This window comes from Schistocerca piceifrons, chromosome X (genome assembly GCF_021461385.2).
Source record: "Schistocerca piceifrons isolate TAMUIC-IGC-003096 chromosome X, iqSchPice1.1, whole genome shotgun sequence".
NCBI classification, from domain to species: domain Eukaryota; kingdom Metazoa; phylum Arthropoda; class Insecta; order Orthoptera; family Acrididae; genus Schistocerca; species Schistocerca piceifrons.
The window spans coordinates 741846068-741869984 of record NC_060149.1 but is presented as its reverse complement, the minus strand read 5'-3'; the positions used below and the strand labels follow the sequence as shown (position 1 = coordinate 741869984).

General features: G+C 39.8%; 1 protein-coding gene across 1 annotated transcript in view; it reads left to right on the top strand.

Annotated features, from left to right (window-relative positions):
• LOC124721176 (HEAT repeat-containing protein 5B) overlaps positions 1–23917 on the top strand; it is a 478541-nt gene that overhangs the window by 431251 nt on the left and 23373 nt on the right. The window contains exons 32-37 of the mRNA XM_047246010.1: positions 1269–1384; positions 7144–7425; positions 8359–8595; positions 14183–14334; positions 14434–14647; positions 22741–22886. Coding sequence (XP_047101966.1) covers positions 1269–1384; positions 7144–7425; positions 8359–8595; positions 14183–14334; positions 14434–14647; positions 22741–22886 — 1147 coding nt within the window. The remainder of the gene's footprint in view (positions 1–1268; positions 1385–7143; positions 7426–8358; positions 8596–14182; positions 14335–14433; positions 14648–22740; positions 22887–23917) is intronic.

Sequence of the window (23917 nt, the reverse complement as noted above, 5' to 3'; positions counted from 1 at the left end):
TGGCTACCTTCTCTGGCATGAGGCCCCACCATGCTGTCGCTGTGGTTCCTGTCTTAACAGTGGTCCACATTTTGTTGGACTGTCCACATCTAGCTGTTCTGCAATGGAATTTTAATCTTCCTGATGCACTTCCTTCGATTTTAGGAAACGATGCCTCCACAGCTAACTTGGTTTTACATTTTCTACATGACACTAGTTTTTTCTTCGGTTTAAGTTTTGGTTCCTGTCCCTTGTCTCCCTGTGCTGTCTACCCTAGTACTTTTAGGTTAGAGATTTTAATGTGTTGCAGAGTGGATGGCTCATCCTTTTTTATCCTCGTGATCAGCCAGCCCAGGACATCTGATATCCTGTTTTAAGCTCTTCTGCCTGTTTCCTACGTGTCTGTGCTTTTCTTGTCTTCTGTTGTCCCCAGTGTGTTCAGCTTTTGTGCTTTTTTTTTTCCTCCATCCATCTAGAATTCCTGTGTTGTGTACTGTTTGTTTTCCATTTTATCCCATGGACTTGGTTGAATGGAACAAGAGACCAGTGACCACACAGTTTGGTCCCTTTAAAACTCAAACCAACCAGCCAGCCAAGTACATACTGCGAGAAGATGAAATGCACAATGCTGCCGACAGTCACACATAAAAGTATACACATCATTCTAGCCCCTCATCCTTATCGTAGGTGGGTGCCTCTTATTTGGTTTTGAGTTACCTGCCCTTCTTTTTAACCTTCCACAACCTGTCTCTATCCCCTCACCCTCACTTTTTTAAAAAAATCTGGATAATCAGAGGTGCTTTGGCAATGGGAAAACAATGTATTGTAAGGTACAATGTAACATTCCATGATTACCATCTGTTCAATGAAGAGGTCTTGGTGGCTGTGGATGAGTATTTTGCATAAGTTGCAGAATGGAACTTTGGGGTGGAATCTACTTGTAAACATTAGACAAAGTGCACTAATCTGAATGTTTAAGAGTTGTTCTGGGCCTATATTTTAAAGGTGAAAACATAGGCCCCGAGTTGTTCACTTTACCATTGTATTTAATCATATCAGCAAAATTTTGCATCACAGTCTGTAATGTGTGATACTGCAGTAGATCATTTATTGCATTAATAGCAGACATAAGCGGTGGTGTATTTGTGTATTGTTTTGAGGAAGAGGGCTAATTAAGGAACCTGAGGAAGAAAGCTATGAGAACAGTCACTTTGTGTAGTATGTTATTGTTGTAGATGTTGAGAAAATAATTGTATGTATCACAACTCATTTTTTTTCCTTTTGCTCAGGCTCTTGTTGACCAGAGACAGTCCTTCAACACAGCTGTTGGTGATGGAGGTTCTAAAGCAAGTTTTGACAGCTGCACAAGAGTGTCTTGATGTACAAAAGAAGAAGAGACTGAGAGGTAATGTGTGTGTGTGTGTGTGTGTGTGTGTGTGTGTGTGTGTGTGTGTGTGTGTGTGATGTTTTGTGAGGTACGTAATGAAAAATAGAGGTGAATGAGTTAAGGAGAATAGGTATTAGCATGTTGAAATGTTATGCTAATTTTTACCCCTCCCCCTCAGCCATTTCTGAAATGATAGTGGAACATCTATGTATTGCTAAAATAAGTAGTTATTCACATTTTTTCCATATTTTAAACAGTTCTGTAATAAAATAATACTTTTGTCCATTGATCCGTAACACGCTAAATTAAATAATAACTGGGAATACACACATGTTCTCTAGAATTTAGAGCTCAGACAGTAAAGCAAAATCAATATGGAATATTGTTGAAACAGAGATAGGGAAAGATTCTATGGAATTTGACACTATTTTTATTAAAGAGTTTGGAGCATTACAATAGTCTTTTCGTGTGTGTAATATTATGTAACAACTATTGAAAGGCGGTGGAAAAAAATAGGTACCAGTAATTCAACAAAACAAAAACATTTCATCAAAGAAGCAAGAATTAAATGAAATCAGGAAATCATTAAGACCATTAACAATAAAAGTCTTCTAATAACACAGTAAGAATGAGTCATTGAAGGGAAACTCAGAGGAAATACAGGACGAGGAAAAGAAGAATTCAACATCTGAATGATACGAAAGATGGAAGGAGATATAACAGACTGAAGGAAGAAGCTGAAGACAGGGAACAGTGGAATTAGAAATTCTCCGAACGAAGACATGGACCTGCCACTAGGCAGAATACTAAATAATAATAATAATAATAATAATACTAATAAACCCCTACCGAGCGAGGTGGCGCAGTGGTTAGACACTGGACTCGCATTCGGGAGGACGTCGGTTCAATCCCGCGTCCGGCCATCCTGATTTAGGTTTTCCGTGATTTACCTAAATCACTCCAGGCAAATGCTGGGATGGTTCCTCTGAAAGGGCACGGCCGACTTCCTTCCTCATCCTTCCCTAATCCGATGAGACCGATGACCACGCAGTCTGGTCTCCTTCCCCAAACCGACCAACCAACCAGTAAACCCCGTGGAGGCCTGGGAAAAGAATAGGCCTCCGGTATGTTCTGCCAGTCGTAAAAGGTGACGAAAAGAACAAACCACTAATAGGGCTAACCCCCCTTTTAGTGTGATTAGTTGGTTCAGGACAGAACTAATGAAGCCTCGGACAAGCGCTGTCATGGTCGGGGACGACGCTTGAACCCTATGTCCGTCCACAATGGTAACGACACTGCTAGCCACACGGCAAATGATTTAAATCCAAATAGAGGTGTTTTACAGGATATGCTTCCTGCAACCACTCTAGAAGGAAAACAAAGGCAGAGGATGAGATGGTCATATGAAGTTAACCGACACCTCATGTTCTGTTATTACCAAGCAACAAACTTAGGAACCAACACAACTGGATACAGATCACAAGTATACACAACATTTATTACCAGATACCCAGAATTAAAATTTGTAACAGAACAGCGACTAGCTGATCAGATCCGTGTAGTAATAAAAAATAACAGGATACCCCAATCAGAATTAGAAAACATCAAACAACAAGTACAACAAATACTGGAACAAAATAATGTGCAATCAGAAGAAGAAGAAGAAGAAGAAGAAGAAGAAGAAAATACAGTAATGGACTCAAACATCCCAGAGCAAACAAACAAAGAACAACATGCATAAATTAAACAATCAGAGGAAAACGAAATCTTAAGACAGCCACCAGAACAAGCACAAATAGAACAGAAGTGACACACATGTTAGATATAGAAGAAAAATTTCAGTTGACATATATAGAATACAAAGACACAAATACGGACATTAGACCATTCTTGCATAGACCACCAAATAACCCACAAGTTGAAACAACAATAACAACTATCAACACAGTCATACACAACAAAATAAATGAAAATACAACTATGGAAGAGTTACAACTACTGGTTTATGTAGGAGCACTCACTACACTAAATATACACACTAGGCAGAGACCAGAACCAACCAACACACAGAAGAAACCCACAAAACCAGCATGGCAACACAGGCTACAGATCAGAATTGGAAAAAGAAAACACTACATGGCAAGCACCCGTATCATCTAACACAGCCACACATCGATCAAGACGCATCCAACACATGGCTAAGAAAAGGCAATATATACAGTGAGACGGAAGGATTCATGATTGCAATACAGGATCAAACAATAAACACCAGATATTACAGCAAACATATTATTAAAGATCCCAATACCACAACAGATAAATGCAGACTTTGCAAACAACAAATAGAAACAGTAGATCACATTACAAACAGATGTACAATACTAGCAAATACAGAATACCCCAGAAGACATGACAATGTAGCAAAAATAACACATCAACAACTTGCCATACAACGTAAACTAATAAAACAACATGTTCCCACGTACAAGTATGCACCACAAAATGTACTGGACACTGATGAATACAAATTATACTGGAACAGAACCATTATAACAGATAAAACAACACCACGTAACAAACATGACATCATACTCACCAATAAAGAGAAGAAATTAACACAACTAATCGAAATATCCATACCCAATACAACAAATATACAGAAGAAAACAGGAGAAAAAATTGAAAAATACATCCAACTGGCTGAGGAAGTCAAGGACATGTGGCATCAGGATAAAGTTGACATTATACCAATTATACTATCAACTACAGGAGTTATGCCATACAATATCCACCTGTACATCAACGCAATACAGCTACATCCAAACGTATATATACAACTACAGAAATCTGTAATTATTGGTACATGTTCAATTCCCCGAAAGTTCCTAAATGCAATGTTACATATACCGTACAGTTAAAAGGAAGTCACGCTTGATCAAGGTCCGTGTTACTTTCCATTTTTAACCAGACATAACATCTGAGACAGGAAAGAGAAATGATAATAATAATAGTGACTTTATAATATGTAATGATCATAGTCACATGTGTGATACACCATTAATTGGAAGAAATACCCAGACAAATGAAAATATTCCATTCTTAGGTATCAGTAACGACCTGCCATCTGTGTCCTAATTTCTAAAATTTTGGTAAGGTAATGTACTGAAGGGTTGTCACCCACCTGTCCAGTAATTGGACACTTAGCCAGTTACAGTTTGGGTAACAAATGGGCCACTCTAATGAGACAGCTGCCATTTTTAATAGGAAAATACCACCAGTTGCAACTCTTGTGTTACCTACCATAGGTATATATTGTGTCTGTTATCTGTTATGGCAGTTTGAAAGAGAAGTTACATTTTTGTTGAAAATGTGGTTCAGAACATGCTTGGTTTTACTTCAGAAATGAAATACAAAAAGTTATACTATGATGATGAAGTAATTCGTAGAGTAATTCATACTGCACCATATGCTTGGGGAGATATTAAAGCGTACATTCTACACAACTGGATAACAGACATTCTAGTATTAAGAGCTCTATGTTAATAATATACCATCTTATTTGAATCAGAGGCAGAATTGGTCCTTTCTGCAGATGACAATAATTGTTGTAAATCTCAGTGAAGAATTGTAAGAGAACATATTGAATTATGTTTTGAGAAGGTTATTAATGTGTTTAGCAAAAATGAATAAGTTTTGAATTTAGGAAAAAAGCATCATAGCCATAACAACTTCATATTTGAGTGAAAGATCTATAAACAAATTAGTAGGACAGCTGTGGGAACCACACCATAGTCCAGTCTTTAAATGAGCCGCATGAAAAAGACGTTCCTTAGCTCCCAACAGTTGTGCTCTGTGAAAGAACTTAACCACTTTTTCTACTACAGGTTCACTTCTTTTCCCAGCTTAAATTCACCTGGCCCTCCTCCAGATCCAACATGGTCTTCCTGGAGGTTATCTTCCATCCTATTGATGATCACATCTAAACTTTAGTCTGTATCAAACTGACCAGTTGGCAACAGTATCTCCACTTCAGCAACTGACATCCCTTCGATGGTAAATGGAACTTTCACTACAGCCTAAGCATGCATGATAAATATACCTTGACTAGCACGATACCCCTCAGTACATACACGAACAACCTCTTTCAGACCTTACTCTCCTGCGTCTACTTCACAGGTCTTGTCCATAAACAAATTTTGTGGGCAATCTCCTTCTCTTACTGTCCCACTTCCAAAAAAACTCAGAAACACCCCTTTTGTCACCCAGTACCACCCAGGCCTCAATTGCCTCTGTAGATTATCCACTAGGGCTACGACTTTCTGAAGTTTGGCACTGGCAGGACATCATTTCTTCTTTATATTCTCCACATGACCCACTGGCCCCTTCTATCACCCTCATAACCTCTGCAGAATAATTGTCTAACCGTATAAAATTCCCAGACCATTATCCTTAGCCCTGAAGTTCTACCCATGCTGTCATTCTCACTGTTAAACCTCCTCCCCGTACCCTGTACCTCTCGCCTCCTCCCCTCTTTTCACTTTCCTTCTTGTTTTTAATCGCATTAATCTTCCCATGTTTCATTTTCCCTTTCTCTGATTGGGAACCAAGAAAAAAGGGAAAAAACTATGAAGTGAGTAGACAATGCTGAAATGGCTGTATATGTACCTTGAATTACTACTTCAGGTTGGTAAATGGACTGGTTGGACACATTGTGCATGCAGGGCAGATAATTGGCTCCATTTTCAAGATTTGGAGCTGTGCTGAGAATGCTTGTCACAAAAATCATGATAGTTTAGAAAACTGGTTATGCTTGAAGCAGAATCACACTGTTTTGTCGCTAGTTATATCTGTGCAACTAACACTTCCAGTTGTTAGTACTCTGTTGAGACAGAAGATGGTGATGCCCGTGAGCTATAGATATAAATATGCCAGTTATTTAAGTACTAATGTGTGAGCATTAGGCACTGCATGCTCTTGTAACTGTTATGTAAAGCCAGTGTGGGTGCATTTTGGTATAGATTTTATTGCAACTGACACTGAACTGTGTTTCACAATTATCAAGTTTGGTTCTGATGATGACTGTAGCTGAAACACATCTACAACATGTGGGAAAAAATACATTAAGTGATCTGTATAGCATTATTCGCTTGTCAGTGTAGTCTTCATTTTACAGGTGCTAAATTTGTTGCTTAATTTTATGTTGTATACCTCCATCTTATTACGTAAATGATGTCATTTATTATTTCCTACCTGTTGCATTTGTCTCTTTCTAACCCTGTGTCTATTTTCACTCTAGGTTTTGTTAGTCTGTGAGCATGTGAAATTCTAATTTGGTTAAGACCTTCACATTCTCTTTAATTTCTTAGTCTGTGATAAAAAATTATTTTAGTTCTTTTTCATCTTTGAGAAGCCAGTTGTATATTTTTTCTTATGAAACGATTTATTAAGGATAAACATCTTATTCTCTTTGGCAAATTGTGGCAATGTATGATCTTTGTCATTTCTAGTCATTCTATTCTCCCAGCAGTATCAGAGCTTGGGATACTGATGAAATAACATCAGAACACTGTTTCGTTCCCTTTGTCCTCATTAGTATGTCATTAAGGGCTCTCTCGCTAGTTCTTAATAAAGTTACCTTTTTAGTGGTATATTAGATCATACATGAATAATGTACTCTCCTGAGTGTAATTTGGCATACTGTTATACCTTTTGTGGCATGTATTACCAGACTTCCCAGTGTCTTAATTTTGTGACCATATGGTATTCTCATCTTTCAGAAATGGTTCCTGCAAATCAAGATTCAAACAGCTGCCCAGAAGTAGACTTACTTGGTGAAGGTGGTACTAAAGGTGATTTGGTTCCAGGGCAGTCACTAGTATTTGCCATGCTTGAAGTGTGCTTGTGTGTGCTGGTGCGGCAGCTACCAGCTCTGAATCCTTCTCCATCACCAGTGATTTGCTCAGCTGTGCGCACCTTGCATTTAACAGAAGATGCTGGTCGACTTATGTCTGCTGCAGTTTCGTGCATGGAGAACCTACCAAAACTGTGCTCTCCACTAGGTTAGTAGTTTTTAATAGTGTTATATAAAAATTTTAGCTTAGATGTTGTGGTAGACTTACTGTACTTACGTTTATCTAAAAAACTGTTGTGATGATGATTCAACCTTCAGTTAAAAATGTAGGTCTAGTTACAACTTGTCATCAATGGTGTGTCTCTTGGACAAAGTACAAACATGTACAAATAGCATTTGAGTGCAATTGTGAGGCTGTAGGTGCAGAATAGTCTACATGTCATATTTCAAGTAATTATTTACAGAGATGTAATCTCTGCTGTGCACAAAAATGTGTCCGTTTTTTCGTAACATTTATTTATAAAAAGAACTTGTAATGAAACTTTTAGTAATTGTCATGTTTGAGAAAGACTGAGTCTAAGTCTGTTTCAGATACAGAGACCCATTTGTAATTTAAATGTCTTCATAAATTGAAGTTCCTGTGAATTGAGACCTATGCTCTGAAAAAACTGCTGTTCATAATTTTAAAACTGTGATATGACAGTGGTGACTCTTTTGGCACATACTTTTTTCACTGTTCATAGTATAATTAAAAGTTGTAAAGTAGTTGATGATCAGCAGTTCTTTACCTTTTTTCCAATAAAAAAAGTGCTTCCCCCTTTTAATTGCTATATGCTTAAAAATAAAGATGGGCATACAGAACAGATCTCTCTCTCTCTCTCTCTCTCTCTCTCTCTCTCTCTCTCTCTCTGTATCTGTCTATCTGTGTCTTCCACCAACTCCAAACGCATACAGCAAAATAATATTTAGCTGTTGAAAGATAAACCAGAATAATTGCTGATGAATAGCAGTGAACTGAAAACTGTTCAAAATGAGATTTAGAATGTACTTTTTTAGTAATAATATTTTTAGTAATTATAGTATTAAAAATTTGTTGAGAGTACTTTTGCTTTTATAGCAATTTTCTATTTTCCATTCGCAGGAGCAGTAGTTGTGTTGCCAACTATTCTGTATTTGACAACTGGTGTCATCAAAGAGACAGCAACCAAAAGCATCCATGATCCAAGGATTCTAGCATCAACTGTCCCAGTTTCATCAGCTCTGCATTGCCTTAGATCCTTGTGTAGCAGCAAGTATGCTACAGATGCACGTTCATGTGAAGAATGGAAGCAGCTGCTGCAGAGCACCCTTGCAAAAATATTGGACCTTGCAAAAACAGGTAATTTTTGTCTATTGATTAATGATTCCCTGTGTCTTGTTGGTGCATTAAAAATTACATTCAATACTATACAATGTTTGAAAATGATAACAAGAAAGAGAACATGCATGACTGAAATGATGTGAATACCACAGATTAAGTATATGATGGTACACAAATCATTAGGCAGTGCATTCTGATTGCAGCTTGATGAACATTCATCCCATACTAAATTATCAGTCTCAAAATTTCATGTCATGTTATCAAAGAGGACCTGGATATGTTTAAGGAGAATCTCCATCCATGAAGTTTGTATGCATATCAAAAATGTACCTACAGAGGTTACTGGATGATCATGATGAACTAGTTGCCAACTGACCATGTCACAGTTACACGATAAATGACAGACTTAAAGGCTGTCAGTTCAACTAAATACCTACAGATTTAAACTATGAACAACTGAAATTGGAACCATCACATAGAATATGTTGTGGGGAAAATTAACCAAAGACTGCATTTTATTGGCAGAACTCTTATAAGATCCAAGAAATCTACTAAGGAGACTGCGTACACTGTTTGTCATTCTCATTCTGGTATAGCACTGCATGGTATGGGAGCCTTACCAGATAGGATTGATGGAGGACATCAAAAGTGTTCAGAGATGGTTAGCTCCTTTTGTGTTATCATAATATAGGGAAAGAAGGATATGCTAAGAGAATTGGGTGACAACCATTGAAACAAAGGTGTTTTCTGCAGTGTCAAGATCTTTTTTGTGAAATTTCAACCACCAACTTTCTCCTCTGAATGCCAAATTATTTTCCTAACCCCCACTTACATAAGGAGAAATGACTATCATGGTAAAATAGAGAAGTTAGAGTTTGCTTGGAAGTACTGAGCTGTTCATTTTTCCCATGTGTGATTTGAGAGTGGAATGGTAAAGAAATAGTCTGAAAGTGTTTTTGCGAACCCAGTGACACGCACTTATGTGTGAAGTTCAGATTAATCAAGTAGATGTCGATGTATTTATAGATATGTTTCTTGGGCAAAATGTCAGGCAAACGTGCAGGCCAAGCAAGTAGTGTTTCTTGTTGTTCCACCTGTGGCTGGGCACTGCTGTTAAGAAATATAGCATGTAAAGTTTCCATAAGGAAGTGCTGTACACACTTTCAAACTGGCCTGATGTAAAAACTGCTATTCAGTTGCCCTCACTGTGTAGGATGTTAGTTTGCATTTTGCATCCAGTGGCCCACAAACGATTTCACCCGACAGCTGCCCATTATGCGAGTCAGCTATGTGTGCTGCCAGATTGTGGCCAGACTAACGACTTCTAACATCTACACTAAGGTGACGAAATTCATGAAATAGCGATATGCACATATACAGATGGTGGTAGTGCCATGTACACAGAGCCTAAAAGAGCAGTGGATTGGCGAAGCTGTCATTTGTACTCAGGTGATTCATGTGAAAAGGTTTCCGATGTGATTATCGTCGCACAATGACTTTGAACATGGAGTGTTATTTGGAACTAGATGCACGGGACATTCCATTTTGGAAATTGTTAGGGAATTAATTATTCCAATATACACAAGTCAAGAGTGTGCCGAGAATACCAAATTCCAAGCATTACCTCTCACCGTGGACAACACAGTGGCTGACGGTCTTTGCTTAACAACCGAGAGCAGTGGCATTTGTGTAGAGTTGTCGGTGCTAACAGACAAGCAGCACTGCATGAAATGACCACAGAAATCAATGTGGGACGTGCAACGAGAGTATCTGTTAGGACAGTGCAGTGAAATTTGACGCTTAATGGGCTATGGCAGCAGACAGCCGGCATGAGGGACCTTGCTAACAGCATGACAGCCTGTAATGCCTCTACTAAGCTCGTGACCATATCTGTTGGACCCTAGACAACTGGAAAACCGTGGCCTGATCAGATGAATCCTGGTTTCAGTTGGTAAGAGCTGATGGTAGGGTTCGAGTGTGGCATAGACCCCATGAAACCATGAACCCAGGTTATCAACAAGGTACTGTGCAAGCTTGTGGTGGCTCCATAATGGTGTGGATTGTGATTACGTGGAATGGGCTGAGTTCTCTGATCCAACTGAACCAATCATTGACTAAAAATGGTTATGTTCGGCTACTTGGAGATCATTTGCAACCATTCATGGTCTTCATGTTCCGAAAGATGTCACCAGGCCACTGTTGTTCGCAGTTGATTTGAAGAGCATTTTGGACAATTCAAGCAATCTAACATCACCTGAGCCATCTGAGTGCACTTGAAAAGAGGCCTCAAAGCCATTTTCTTGCAGCTTTAATAACAGTTATGCAGGTTTACGTGTTACTAGATGAGTTAATGTTTCAATAGTGTGCACTGCTTCTTTAGGTGTAAATCAACTGTATCTGTCAGAGGAGGAAATAGTAGAACAAGATTTCAACTCAAATGGCACATTGTACCTATACTGCCATGTGCCAAGGGACTGACACAAGCAAGGTGACCTTGAATGCTACATGGAAGACTGGTAGCTGATCAACGTGGGCAGTGGGAGTGAGGGTGTCAGTGGAAACACGGAGGACAAGAGGGTAAACAGTGCTGATTGAAGTTCTGTTCAGACTGTAAGTTTTTCGAAACTGAACTGTGAGGAAACGAACATTCTGAAGCACTTGAAGTTTCACTGCTTTGTCTGTGTACGTGTACCCTGTTGTGCTGAGGGAACGGCTGTTGCCCAAGTCTAACATGTTTACTGGAGCAGTCTGAGTACACCGTAGTTTTCCAGGTGTACTTACTGGAATTGTTTACCACTGCACCTGTGGAGATAGTGGACACTGCAGACTGAGCCTCCTACTGGCTTTCAGTTTCCTGTGTTGTGACCTTGAAAGCCTGAGCAATTTTCAGTGCCTTCTTTGAGGAAGGATCCTGGTGCTGTAAAGCCTGTGCATACACTTCCTCATTGGAAAAATATTGGAGAAGCAAGTCCCGAGTTGTCGACTCAGAATATGATTTGTGACATGTTTCTTCTGAGCACATAAAAGTGCAGCAGCAGCTAAGACTCCAAAGTCAGTGATGTAGTTCATATAGGTTTATGACTGCAGTTTATAGTGCCAGTAAAATTCAAACCTATCACGCACCACTCAGGATTGACACCCGTAAATGATCAGACAACAGGTTACGAAGTTCAGCAAGAGACAAACACCAGAATTTTTCATGGGGGAAAACTTATGTAGCAATGAAAACACATTATGCAAAGACCAAGAAAGAAAAAAAAGACCATTTTTCATTCTCAGTTAGTTACTTTTTAAGCAGTGACGTAATGGTTGAGCTGCTGTAAGCATGTTGCTCAGTCACCAATACCACATAGAAATGATGTAAATGGTGAAACTGCCATAGTTATCTTGTTTCTTGTGGATAATGGTGTTATTTGCTGCTGTAATAAGGCTAGTTGTCATTGCTCTGGTCCATTAGGTTTCAGTCAAGCTGTCATTGTTCCTGCTGTAGTTGCTGATAAAGCTGTCATTGTTAATGCTGTTGTAGAAGCCACTGCTTATTGACGCTCTGCGATTTGGAAATACTCGTTGTCACAGTTGTAGTCTGCAGTTATGAGCATAATTTATTGGGTAAACACACAGATGCAGTAGAGGCACACAGCTAATACAAACACATGTAAATCTGGCTTAACAGAAATAGAATGCAGCTGGCTGAAAATGAACCTATACAAAGTTCAGAGACAAAGCTGAAGTTGTCAACTGATAGTGGCTGGCAAATTGAGTGTTCTGTGCAAGCAATCACAGGAGAGAATAGCAGCTTTGGGCTGCAGAACAGTTATTGGCAGTTGGGTGGTCACAGGGTCCCACCAGGTGATGTGACGTGTGCTCTTGGGGTGTGGCTTCTTCCGAGAGTGCCACTTGCAGTGATTACTTGCAGATCATGGTGCTACCTGTGGTGAAGGCTGCAAGTAAGCATCAAACTCCGACAGCTGTGATAGCTCTGTGTGACTGTTGGAGCTGATTACAGCAGTGGGTTAATGGAGATTGTGGCCAAGGTGGTTACAGGAGTGAAGGATGTGTTGCAAGGATAACTCTCATGTGCATAGTTCAGAAAAGCTGGTGGTGGAGGGAAGGATCCAGATGGCTTGGATTGTGAAGCAGCCATTGAACTCAAACATGTTGTGCTCTACTGTGTGTTGGGCCACTCGGTGGTCAACTTTGTTCCTGACCAGATTTTTGCGGTGGCCATTCATTTTGGTGGACAGCAGGTTGGTTGCTATACTGACATAAAAGGCTAGGCTGTGCAGTGATTGCAGCATAGTTGGTATATGACATGGCTGCTTTCACATGTGGCCCTGTGTTTGATTAGACAGGATAAGCCTGTGACAGGAATGGAGTAGGAAGTGCTGGATGGGTGGACTGGACAGGTTCTGCACCTGGGTCTTCCACAGACATGTGATCCTTGTGGCAGTGATAGTGGAATAAGGATGGACTAGGATGTTGTGTAGGTTGGGTGGATTATGGACTACCATGCAAACAGTACTTCCTACAGCATTCCTGTCACAGCCTTATCCTATTCCATCAGAGGCAAGGCCACATGTGAAGGCAGCATAAACCAACTCTTCTGCAATCACTGTGCAGCCTATGCTGGTTTGACAACCAACCAGCTGCCCAACAGAATGACTGGCCACAACTGTGCTGAAGAAGAGAGTTAACTACCTGGTGGCACAATATGCAGCTGAGCACAGCATTTTGAAGCTCAATGACTACTTCACAATTTGGGCCATCTGGATACATCCCTCCACCACCAGCATTTCTGAACTATGTAGATGCAACCCATCCATCAGTCCTGTAACCTTTATGGCCCCAATCTCCATTAAACCACTGTCCCCACACCCTCTATCCAACAGTTTCCCCTTCCTCTGCTCTGTCACCTTCTCCCAGCCCATGTCTCCACATCACCTTCATCGTGCACTGTACCCTACCAGCTCTGGATCAGTGTGTCGCATGCCTGGCCCTTGCACCTGTCATCCTTCCCTTCAACATTCCTAGCCAGCAAACCTGCTGCCTCCCTCCAAGTTACTAGCTACCCACCCCAACCCCTTTTCCTGCCTTTTGCCTCTCTCCCCTACCCATCCCATCTGATACAACCCCCACCCACCTGAGTCCACTACTGTGCAGTGAGTGGTCTTCTTTACTCCTAAAGTATTCATATTTCTAGGATTGATTGTTTTGCTCTGTTCAGACTCATTAGAAATCACTCACCATTATTACACCCTTTGATGTCAGCAAGACATATTGGCAATGGATTTCATGTTTCCAGTTTATTTGCTGGCTCTTCATTGAATGATCTTTCCAGTTATACAAGATGGGGTCTCTTGGGCCTATGTGGGCACTGCCTCTGTGCAGTCATAATCATGTATCGTTTGTACATTGATGTTCATGTCCTACTTGTATGTGATCATTCAGGCCATTACTTTTACATGCTTTAAGTCTGACAACCATTAGTGTGGAAGTATGAATGAGGCACTTAAAAATTATTGCTGTTGTTGTTATGTTACCTGTTCGTGAAATAAAATTTTTTGACAGTGACTTGACTTGACTTGACTTGTCTTTTCATTTACAGGCTCTGAAGAGACCAAATTAGATGAAATAACAATGCTGTTGGCAATTGCAGTATTTGTACTACATGCTCCTTCAGATGTGGTTTGTGTACCAAATCTCCAGTATCCTTGTATTAATCAGTTCCGTCACTGCTTGCAAAGTGACAATTTACAAGTAAGAGTTAATTCAAACTGAAATTATAACCAGAATATCAGAATTAATTAGTGATTGCTTACATAAATGACTTCTAATAATCTTTTTTTTCCATTTCAGATCAAACAAAGATGCATTCTGACTATGCGTACCATATTCTCTCACCCTGACCAAAATGTTGGAGTACCTTATATTCATGCATTAGCTCCCCGCTTGATTGAATTTCTCTATACTGAAGATAGCAGGCAACTTGCATCCGAGGCAGAACTACAGATTACAATGGAGTGCATTCAGACGGTGGAGACACTTACATCCCTCACAGAGCCACAATGCAGTGAGTATATATGTGAGACAGTGTCTTAATTACTAGACAGCAGCTAAACAGTTACTAAGGGTGCCATTTAAGAGTCATTGTAATAAATAAATGATGCCTGACAGTTCAGCTCCAGTGAAATACTGTGTGTTTACAGTGTTAGTTTCCCTTAAACAGTTACATTTTACACAATAACTATTTATGCTGAAACTTCTGTAACTGCAATGAATTGAAAGCAAATTTCTGCTATGTGGTGCAATAATGTAAGAAAAATGGAAGCAGCTTCAAAAAGTTTTTTTGGAGGTAATGAACAACATTAGTATTGTTACAGCTCTACTGCAGGTAGCTCTGGCATGTCTTTACACTGCATACAAGTTGAAAAGTCCTTGACTATGTATCTATTAAAAAAAAAAGCATGGAGCTGTTGCTTAAATTGTATTGGATCATTTGTCTATTATGAATATGTCTTCTTGCTTCTGAATATCAGAGTTTGTTTAAAATTTACAAGTCTTTGCAGAACAGAGATAGCTTTCTTCCTATACAGGATGTCAGAGATTTGTTATGACAAACATTGGAATCAGTTGGGAAGTATTTCAAGAATACATTTTTTTATTATTTACTGTATGAGAATTAAAAGGAGCTCATCAATAGAGACAATGGAAAAAAGTCAGAATGATTTCTCTATGTGGTCATTTTTGGTCCAAGAATTTTGAGATAGGTCCTTAAATAACCTCGTGACTGTTTGTTTTATCTGAGGAAAAGTGGAAAAGTTGTTGCAACAGTCGCCATTGTCATCATCTGTCTCAAATATGAGTAAATATAGTGAGCATTATTAACTGAATGTACACATTGTTATCAAAAATTAGGGAGCCCATATTTTGCAGAACACAATATCTGCCTGAAGTGATGATTACTTGTTATACTGAGACAGTAATTACTCTGTGCAACAGAATTAAAGGATCACTATTTTGAAACCCAGTAATTGTCACCCACTGTGATGCTTAAGTTTGAAATTTGGTTCAAAAGTGCTTACAACCATCATCTGTAAACGTGGAAAAGTGTGGTGCCCTGCTAAGTCACCCGTGGGCTCAATGATGTTGCAAACAGGGAAGGTGTTGACAACTACAAATAAATGGTCATAGCTCAGAAGTTCATGTGATGTGTAAGGTGGGTTAAGGATGTCGCATTGGCACCAAATTTCACCACAGCTCTGCCTAGTGCCACATGTCACATGATCAGAAGGTTGTTAGGCCCCTTCTTACATGGATTTCACCCTTTCTTTTGAAGCCTCTGTGATGGAGGTCAGAACCACAACGTCCAGCATTGAAATTATACAGTTTTTTTTTTTAACAAGTGGCTGAGGAAAACATTTCAGACAGACAACCACTCACAATCAGCATGAAAAGGCCACAGGGGTAGCATAAATAATGTCAGTAAAACCACCCCTTCCTTTGGGGCATGATACCCCCACATTGCATCATTGAAAATGACAGTTTGCAGTGTGATGAGCAACAGGAAGCCATTCTTCACAACCTTTGAAACTGCCCTCATGGATTTCAACCCATCTTTAAGGACACTGTGGGGCTGCATCCACATAGAACATGATCACATCTGTTTGGAAATGCAGTTTTGCTCTTTTGTACAGGTTGGAACCAGTAGGGGCCATCCAAAACCATGTGACGAAATTTGAACATGATCTGAAGCTGCTGGGGATGGGAGGATGCACATTGCCATGTGTGAATAAAACAGCAAAGGGTGCCTCTAAGACACTCCCGCCCACCCCCCCCCCCCTCCCCCCCCCCCCCCCCAGCAAAACCTACGGAGGCAGCTGGCACCCCACCGTGCAGACATAGACATGCTATGCTGCTGCTCTTTCACCACCACATTGTTGCTTGTGCATCTGAAAGTAGGCTGTATGGAATTGGACAGTGTTGAAGGGGTTTCTGGTTTGCAGGCCTGTAGCAAATTTCACAGGTTTTGTCTGTACAGGTACATTTTCAAAATTCTCAGTAAAGGTGGGCAGGTGCCACTGAAGGTTTTGACAAACTGGGGGGTTCTAGAAGGACCCTTTGCTGTTGTATTCACATGTGTCAGTGTTGCATCGTTCCTTGATCACACCACAGGACGACACAAAATAGGAGTGCTGACAAAGAATAAGCACCCTTAGCTACTTCGGATGACATTCAAATTTTTTTGAATAGTCCCTGACTGACTTACAATCTGTACATGAGAGCAGAAATTGTGGTCTGGATGTGCTCCAAAGAGGTGCAATCATGTTTGATGGGGCTGCAGCCCCACAATGTCAGAGAAAGGTTGAAATGCCCAAGGATGTCAGAGTAGTTGTAGGTTGTGAAGAACATCTTTCTATTGCTAATCACATTGCAAGCTGTCATTTTTGACCACAAAATGTGTGGGAATCAATGCCCCTTCTGTGTGAGAATCAACACCCCAGGGAAAGGGATGGTGTCACTGACGTCTTTTATGCAACCCCCCTGTGACTTTTTTGTGCTGATTCTGAGCAGTGGTGTGTCTGGAATGTTTTTCTTGGCAACTCATAAGAAAACTACATGATTTCAGTGCTGGGTGTCACAGTTCTGACTTCCATCCCAGACACATCAAAAGAAGGGGTGAAATGTGGGTAACAGGCAGTCATGACCTTCTCATCATATGGCATGTCCACAGAGCACTGGGCACCATTGTAGTGAAATTTGGTGATAATGTGACATCATTAACCCACCTTATACTTCACATGAACTTCTGAGGTGTGACCCCCCCTCCCGCTTTTCCCACCCCCCCTCGCAAGTGTCGATGCCTCTTGAAGCGTCGTTGAGTCTGAAGGTGACACTGGGGGGCACCATGCTTTTGCACCATTACAGAGGAAGTTTGTATGCTCCTTTAAGGACGAATTTCAAACTTAAGCATTGCAACTGGTGGGAATTACGGTGTTTTGAAAATGTGATCCAATAATTCTGTTCCGCAGTGTAGTTCGTACAGTAAAGGAAATTAATATCCACTCATAATGTGATCAGATAACCTCTCACAGTATGGTTCTTTGCTGTTTCAGGCACTTAATTTCTATTTCTTGTATCCCTCACATCTAAATCGTTTCTCCCTGTACTCAGATTATGGCAAGTTTGACAATTAAGTACGCATTCCTTTTCTGTCTGACTGTGTTTAACTACACAGCTTACTTTCACTTTTGGACTTTCTTACGAAATATAGATATAATACAAAATGAAAATAATTACAAAAATATCAAGAAATCTTCAGCAGCAAAAAACTAATGCTACTAATCATGATATAACTGATCAGTTAAGAGTTTTAAATGCATACAATCAAACTTCTTCCATATGAGTATTTTCTAAAATGACCTGATATAACAGCTTAAGGCAAGATGATGTCTGTGGTTTCGAAGTATTGCTTTTCCAGTTACCTTGATAAAGATTGACTGTTCATTTCTACATAATTCTTGGAGACATTGGCGAGACAGTTGCTGATTGGTCCATCTTCTGTATCCACACATATTAGTTAGTGTAGTTTATCTATAATGTCTTTGATGTTTGAAGATTAGTTACCTTCAAATGAAAGGAAGAATATCTGGTTTGAGGTTGTGAGAAGTGCTGTCTGGAAATTATTGCAAAGATGTGGCACTTGCAACAGTCATCCATTATGTACCAAAAGGGCAAATGAGATCACACTCTGATTATATTAATGTTTGCTAACAATGCAGAAGCAAACTATACCCACATCATTCCTGAAACTTGAACACAGGTAGTATATTGATATTGATAAACCGTATAATGTTGTATACAAAAAGAACCCTCAGGAAATACTTTTCAACACTATATTTCAATGACATTGTCTGGAGATTGGATAAACTGGACACAGAAACGTGGAGAATATACTTCGCGTTAATAATAAATGTTCATTATTTAAGTTTCCTTTGCACAATGTCGACAGGACATGAAAACCTAATTTAGAACCTCCAGTTGGCATTATAAAATTGTAAAGTAGTGCCATGCAGGATTAGCCAAGCGGTCTAAGGCGCTGCAGTCATGAACTGTGCGGCTGATCCCGGCAGAGGTTCGAGCCCTCCCTCAGGCATGGGTGTGTGTGTATGTCCTTAGGATAATTTAGGTTAAGTAGTGTGTAAGCTTAGGGACTGATGACCTTAGCAGTTAAGTCCCATAAGATTTCACACACATTTGAACATTTGTAAAGTAGTACAAAATAATAATAATAATCATCATCATCATCATCTTCTTCTTCTTCTTCTTCTTCTTCATCTTTGTGGTAAGATGTGATAAATATGTAACTTTAGAATTCTGTACAATTTGTGTGGTGTATAGAAAATTACGTTATAATGGATAAAGTTCACTTTTACCTCTTTTGTGCTGCACAGGAGATGTATTTCAAGGCAAGTTAAAAACTGCTGAACTTTCAGCATTCCAGTAATATTATTTCACAATTGTCTTTTTGTTTTCTCTCTCAACTTTTGAATGTGCTGCATTCTACACAAGTTTTTTTCTGTGGCATAGATTTTTCTAAGAAACTGTATTTTCCATTAACATTATACTTGGTAATTCTATTGCAGATCCTGCTGTTAGTAAGATCTTTTTTTTTCTGATGATGTGTTGTATCAGGATGCTGCTAGAAGCTACAAGTTTCACTTTGTATAATGGCTTTATTCTGCATTAAATTATGATGTTGTAAATGAAGAAAGTCTATTTTATGTGCATGCAACTTAGAATTATTTTTTATGCACAGTTGTTTTCTTTTTGCATATACAGGGCTATTACAAATGATTGAAGCGATTTCATAAATTCACTGTAGCTCCATTCATTGACATATGGTCACGACACACTACAGATACGTAGAAAAACTCATAAAGTTTTGTTCGGCTGAAGCCGCACTTCAGGTTTCTGCCGCCAGAGTGCTCGAGAGCGCAGTGAGACAAAATGGCGACAGGAGCCGAGAAAGCGTATGTCGTGCTTGAAATGCACTTACATCAGTCAGTCATAACAGTGCAACGACACTTCAGGACGAAGTTCAACAAAGATCCACCAACTGCTAACTCCATTTGGCTATGGTATGCGCAGTTTAAAGCTTCTGGATGCCTCTGTAAGGGGAAATCAACGGGTCGGCCTGCAGTGAGCGAAGAAACGGTTGAACGCGTGCGGGCAAGTTTCATGCCTAGCCCGCGGAAGTCGACGAATAAAGCAATCAGGGAGCTAAACGTACCACAGCTGACGGTTTGGAAAATCTTACGGAAAAGGCTAAAGCAGAAGCCTTACCATTTACAATTGCTACAAGCCCTGACACTCGATGACAAAGTCAAACGCTTTGAATTTTCGGCGTGGTTGCAACAGCTCATGGAAGAGGATGCGTTCAGTGCGAAACTTGTTTTCAGTGATGAAGCAACATTTTTTCTTAATGGTGAAGTGAACAGACACAATGTGTGAATCTGGGTGGTAGAGAATCCTCACGCATTCGTGCAGCAAGTTTGCAATTCACCAAAAGTTAACGAGTTTTGTGCAATCTCACGGTTTAAAGTTTACGGCCCCTTTTTCTTCTGCGAAAAAAACGTTACAGGACATGTGTATGTGGACATGCTGGAAAATTGGCTCATGCCACAACTGGAGACCGACAGCACCGACTTCATCTTTCAACAGGATGGTGCTCCACCGCACTTCCATCATGATGTTCGGCATTTCTTAAACAGGAGATTGGAAAACCGATGGATCGGTCGTGGTGGAGATCATGATCAGCAATTCATGTCATGGCCTCCACGCTCTCCCGACTTAACCCCATGCGATTTCTTTCTGTGGGGTTATGTGAAAGATTCAGTGTTTAAACCTCCTCTACCAAGAAACGTGCCAGAACTGCGAGCTCGCATCAACGATGCTTTCGAACTCATTGATGGGGACATGCTGCGCCGAGTGTGGGAGGAACTTGATTATCGGCTTGATGGCTGCCGAATCACTAAAGGGGCACATATCGAACATTTGTGAATGCCTAAAAAAGCTTTTTGTAGTAACCCTGTACATCCAGAAAAGTTGCATGTTGCTTTACAATTCTTAAGAATCATGTGATCTTTTGGTTTGTTTCTCATAGCCTTTTTACATTTTTATGTAGATAAGTGTTTTTTAATCCCTTTGGCATTAATTTCTCTGTTGGTTAATGTATTTTAAATAATAATTTCTTATTTATTGCAATTTTGTGTCTATTTTCATTTTGTGCTGGTGTGCATGATGCAGAACTACTATTCCATGGCAATATTTGTAAACAGTTTTCCAGTTAATTGAAATTTATTTGTTTTCTGTGTTCATGACTTTACATACTCAAAATTATAATCAGCTCGTGAACAAGTATTTGTCCATCCAGAGCCAAACTACACCTGCTTTAGACATTTATTGGAACGTCTTGTTAATAATACTCAAAATTCTCAGTTAAAAATAATTTTCTGTGTAATGAAAAATTTCTGTCATCCCACTCCTGTCCACTTTCATTCTTCTCGGTTGGCCTCATGGATGTCACACATTTTTTAAAAATCAGTAATGAGAGTGTATACACTTACTTTCAATGTTTTTATATGAACTTTCTTTCAAGATTCTTTGAAAGTGTGCTGTGATTAATGAAATGTATTGTAGTTAAGTTATAAAGCTTCGTGTACATACATAGATATAAGAAGAGTTATTTTTAATACCCATATAGAAGCTATAGACTCATGATATCTACCAGAGTACAGCACAATGCAAAAAAAATCTTGGTCTGTCACTGTTGTCACAGCTGAACAGGTGACATTTCATTGAAGTTGGATTGCATGAGCTAACGTAGCATTATGTTGATAGTGTGTGTTTTGATGACATGTTGAGTCTTATAAATCAAAACAAGCAGACTTCCAAACAGATAGATTTTCTCCTATATAAGCTACATTGCAACATGTACAGCTACAAAATAATAGTTGAAATCCCAGTTCAGTTATTATTATTTAGTGATTTTACAAATATCATCATACAAAAACAATGATAGCACTTGACCAGAGACCTCAGTCCATTCAGTAGCCAAATCTTGGTAAACTGGAAAAACTTTGATGTCTACTTTGACTTACTGTTGACGGGATTTTATACAGTGATTGAAATTCCTAAAACTCTTAATGATTTGGTATACTCTCGCATTTGATTCCTTCTTAAGTGGTGTGGTATGTGTATGAAACAATAATTATTGACCAAACCTATGTGCATCATGGTAACACTCAAAAAGTATTCCAAAATGGAACTTCCTTTTTACACCAGAATTGAACTTTGAAATCAATGTGTATAACAAAATAAAACTGTGCATTGGACTAGGACTAAAACATGGATCTTTTCTCTATTATTGTTAAACTCGGCTGCTCAACAGTAAGGTTATCTAGGTCTTTCTCTGTAGAAGAGAACCCCTTACTACTTGAACAGCATCCACAAAATGATGCCTCAAACCTTGTAAACATATTGCCTCAAATGGCAAAGACCTGGCTCCAGTCAGCCTTCCACGCAGTTTAATTCCATCAGTGAAGATCACCTTGTAAAATTGAAGGAAGGAAGGTTAGATTCTTAAGTGTCTTTAACCCTGTGGTGCATTCGTCCACTGCAGTGGACTGCTGTGAATGGCACTTCTCTGACATTTTCATTTAGTTCTGAGGCTGCAAGTGCACACAGCTCACTTGCATCTTTAACTTCAGGACTGACGGAAAATGCCGAAGAAGCAATCATTAACAGCTGTCCACTGCAGTGGACATGTGCATCGTGTACTGACAATGTTGATCATCAGTCTCAATTGAGCACAATCTCTCACCGGGAAGGAAAATGGCTAAATTATTTCAAATACTGATTTAGACAAATCACAGGAAACCTAAATGTGAATGGCTTTACAAGGATCTAAACTGCACTACTCGTAACAGCACTATGTGCATTGACTTTTTTATTGGTTTCAAGGTGTTCTGTAGTCAGTTGACTTCAATACACCTGCACGGAAAATGAGTGTATGTATGAACTTCACTTATGTTTTGTTTAAGTAAGTTATTTTAACAAAGATAACTGACTGTTGTAACGCACAGATAATTACAATTGTTCCAGGGGTGGAGATGCTGTCACTGTTGGTTCCCATCTTGATCAGTTGCTTATTGGAGGGTCCTGCTTTCAAAGAAGCTAACAAATTCCGCCAGATGCTGCATGAACAGTGCCTTCAGAAATTAATGAAGATTGGTCCTCAGTATCCACAGGTAACAATCCAGATAGTATACATGCCATATACCAGAGTGACTCTTTTTACTATAATTTTGTTTATGAGTTTGTACTCGGCAAACTATCGTATGCACAAGGGCATGTAGTATACTAGCATCAGTAGTCTCAATTCCAATTTCATTGAGAGAGAATGCATGAAGTGAATGCTGATTATAAGGGGCATTCAGAAAGAAATGGGCTGGAGGCATAATTACAGAAACCAGTACCTGTATGTTAAAAGCACTGACCATGGCTGTTCAGACACTTGTCCCACTGTGACACAAGGCATTGAATAGCTGTCTCATAAGATTCCCGGGGCTGCGATGTTAACCAGTTCTGCACGTACACCTGGACGTCGCTGTCCACACAAGTGCAGGGAAGGTTATGCTGATGTTCTTCTTTGACCAAGATGGCCCCCTTCTGATTCACTTCCTGCAGTATGAGACAACAGTGAATGCCCAGCTTTACTCGCAGACCTTGACCGCCCTTCGCCAAGCGATCAAATCAAAATGACCAGGCAGTCTCACCCATGGGATCATTCTGCTCCACGACAATGCAAAGCCTCATATGGCCAACTCAGTCACGGCACTCCTGCAGAAATTCAAATGGGAGATTCTTGGCTAACCTCCATACAGTCTAGACCTCTCTCCCTGTGATTACGCCATTTTTGGAACCCTTAAGAAGGCTCTGAGGGGCAAACGTTTCACCCGGATGCCAATGTCCAGCTGTATGTGCGGAGCTGGCTAACATCGCAGCCCCAGGAATTTTATGAGACAGCCATTCACTGCCTTGTGTCACAGTGGGACAAGTGTCTCAACAGCCAGGGTCAGTACTTCTAACCTACAGGTACTGGTTTCTGTAATTATGCCTCCAGTTTGTTTCTTTTTGAACACCCCTTATACTTGAGTACTTGTGTGTGAGCTCTCCTTCCTTCAACTTAATGAGCTTATGTTTTGTGTGGGAAGTAATTATATGTTTGTTGAATTCCTGATAGGTGATATTGTGGAATCTTAAGAGCAGATGCTGCCAC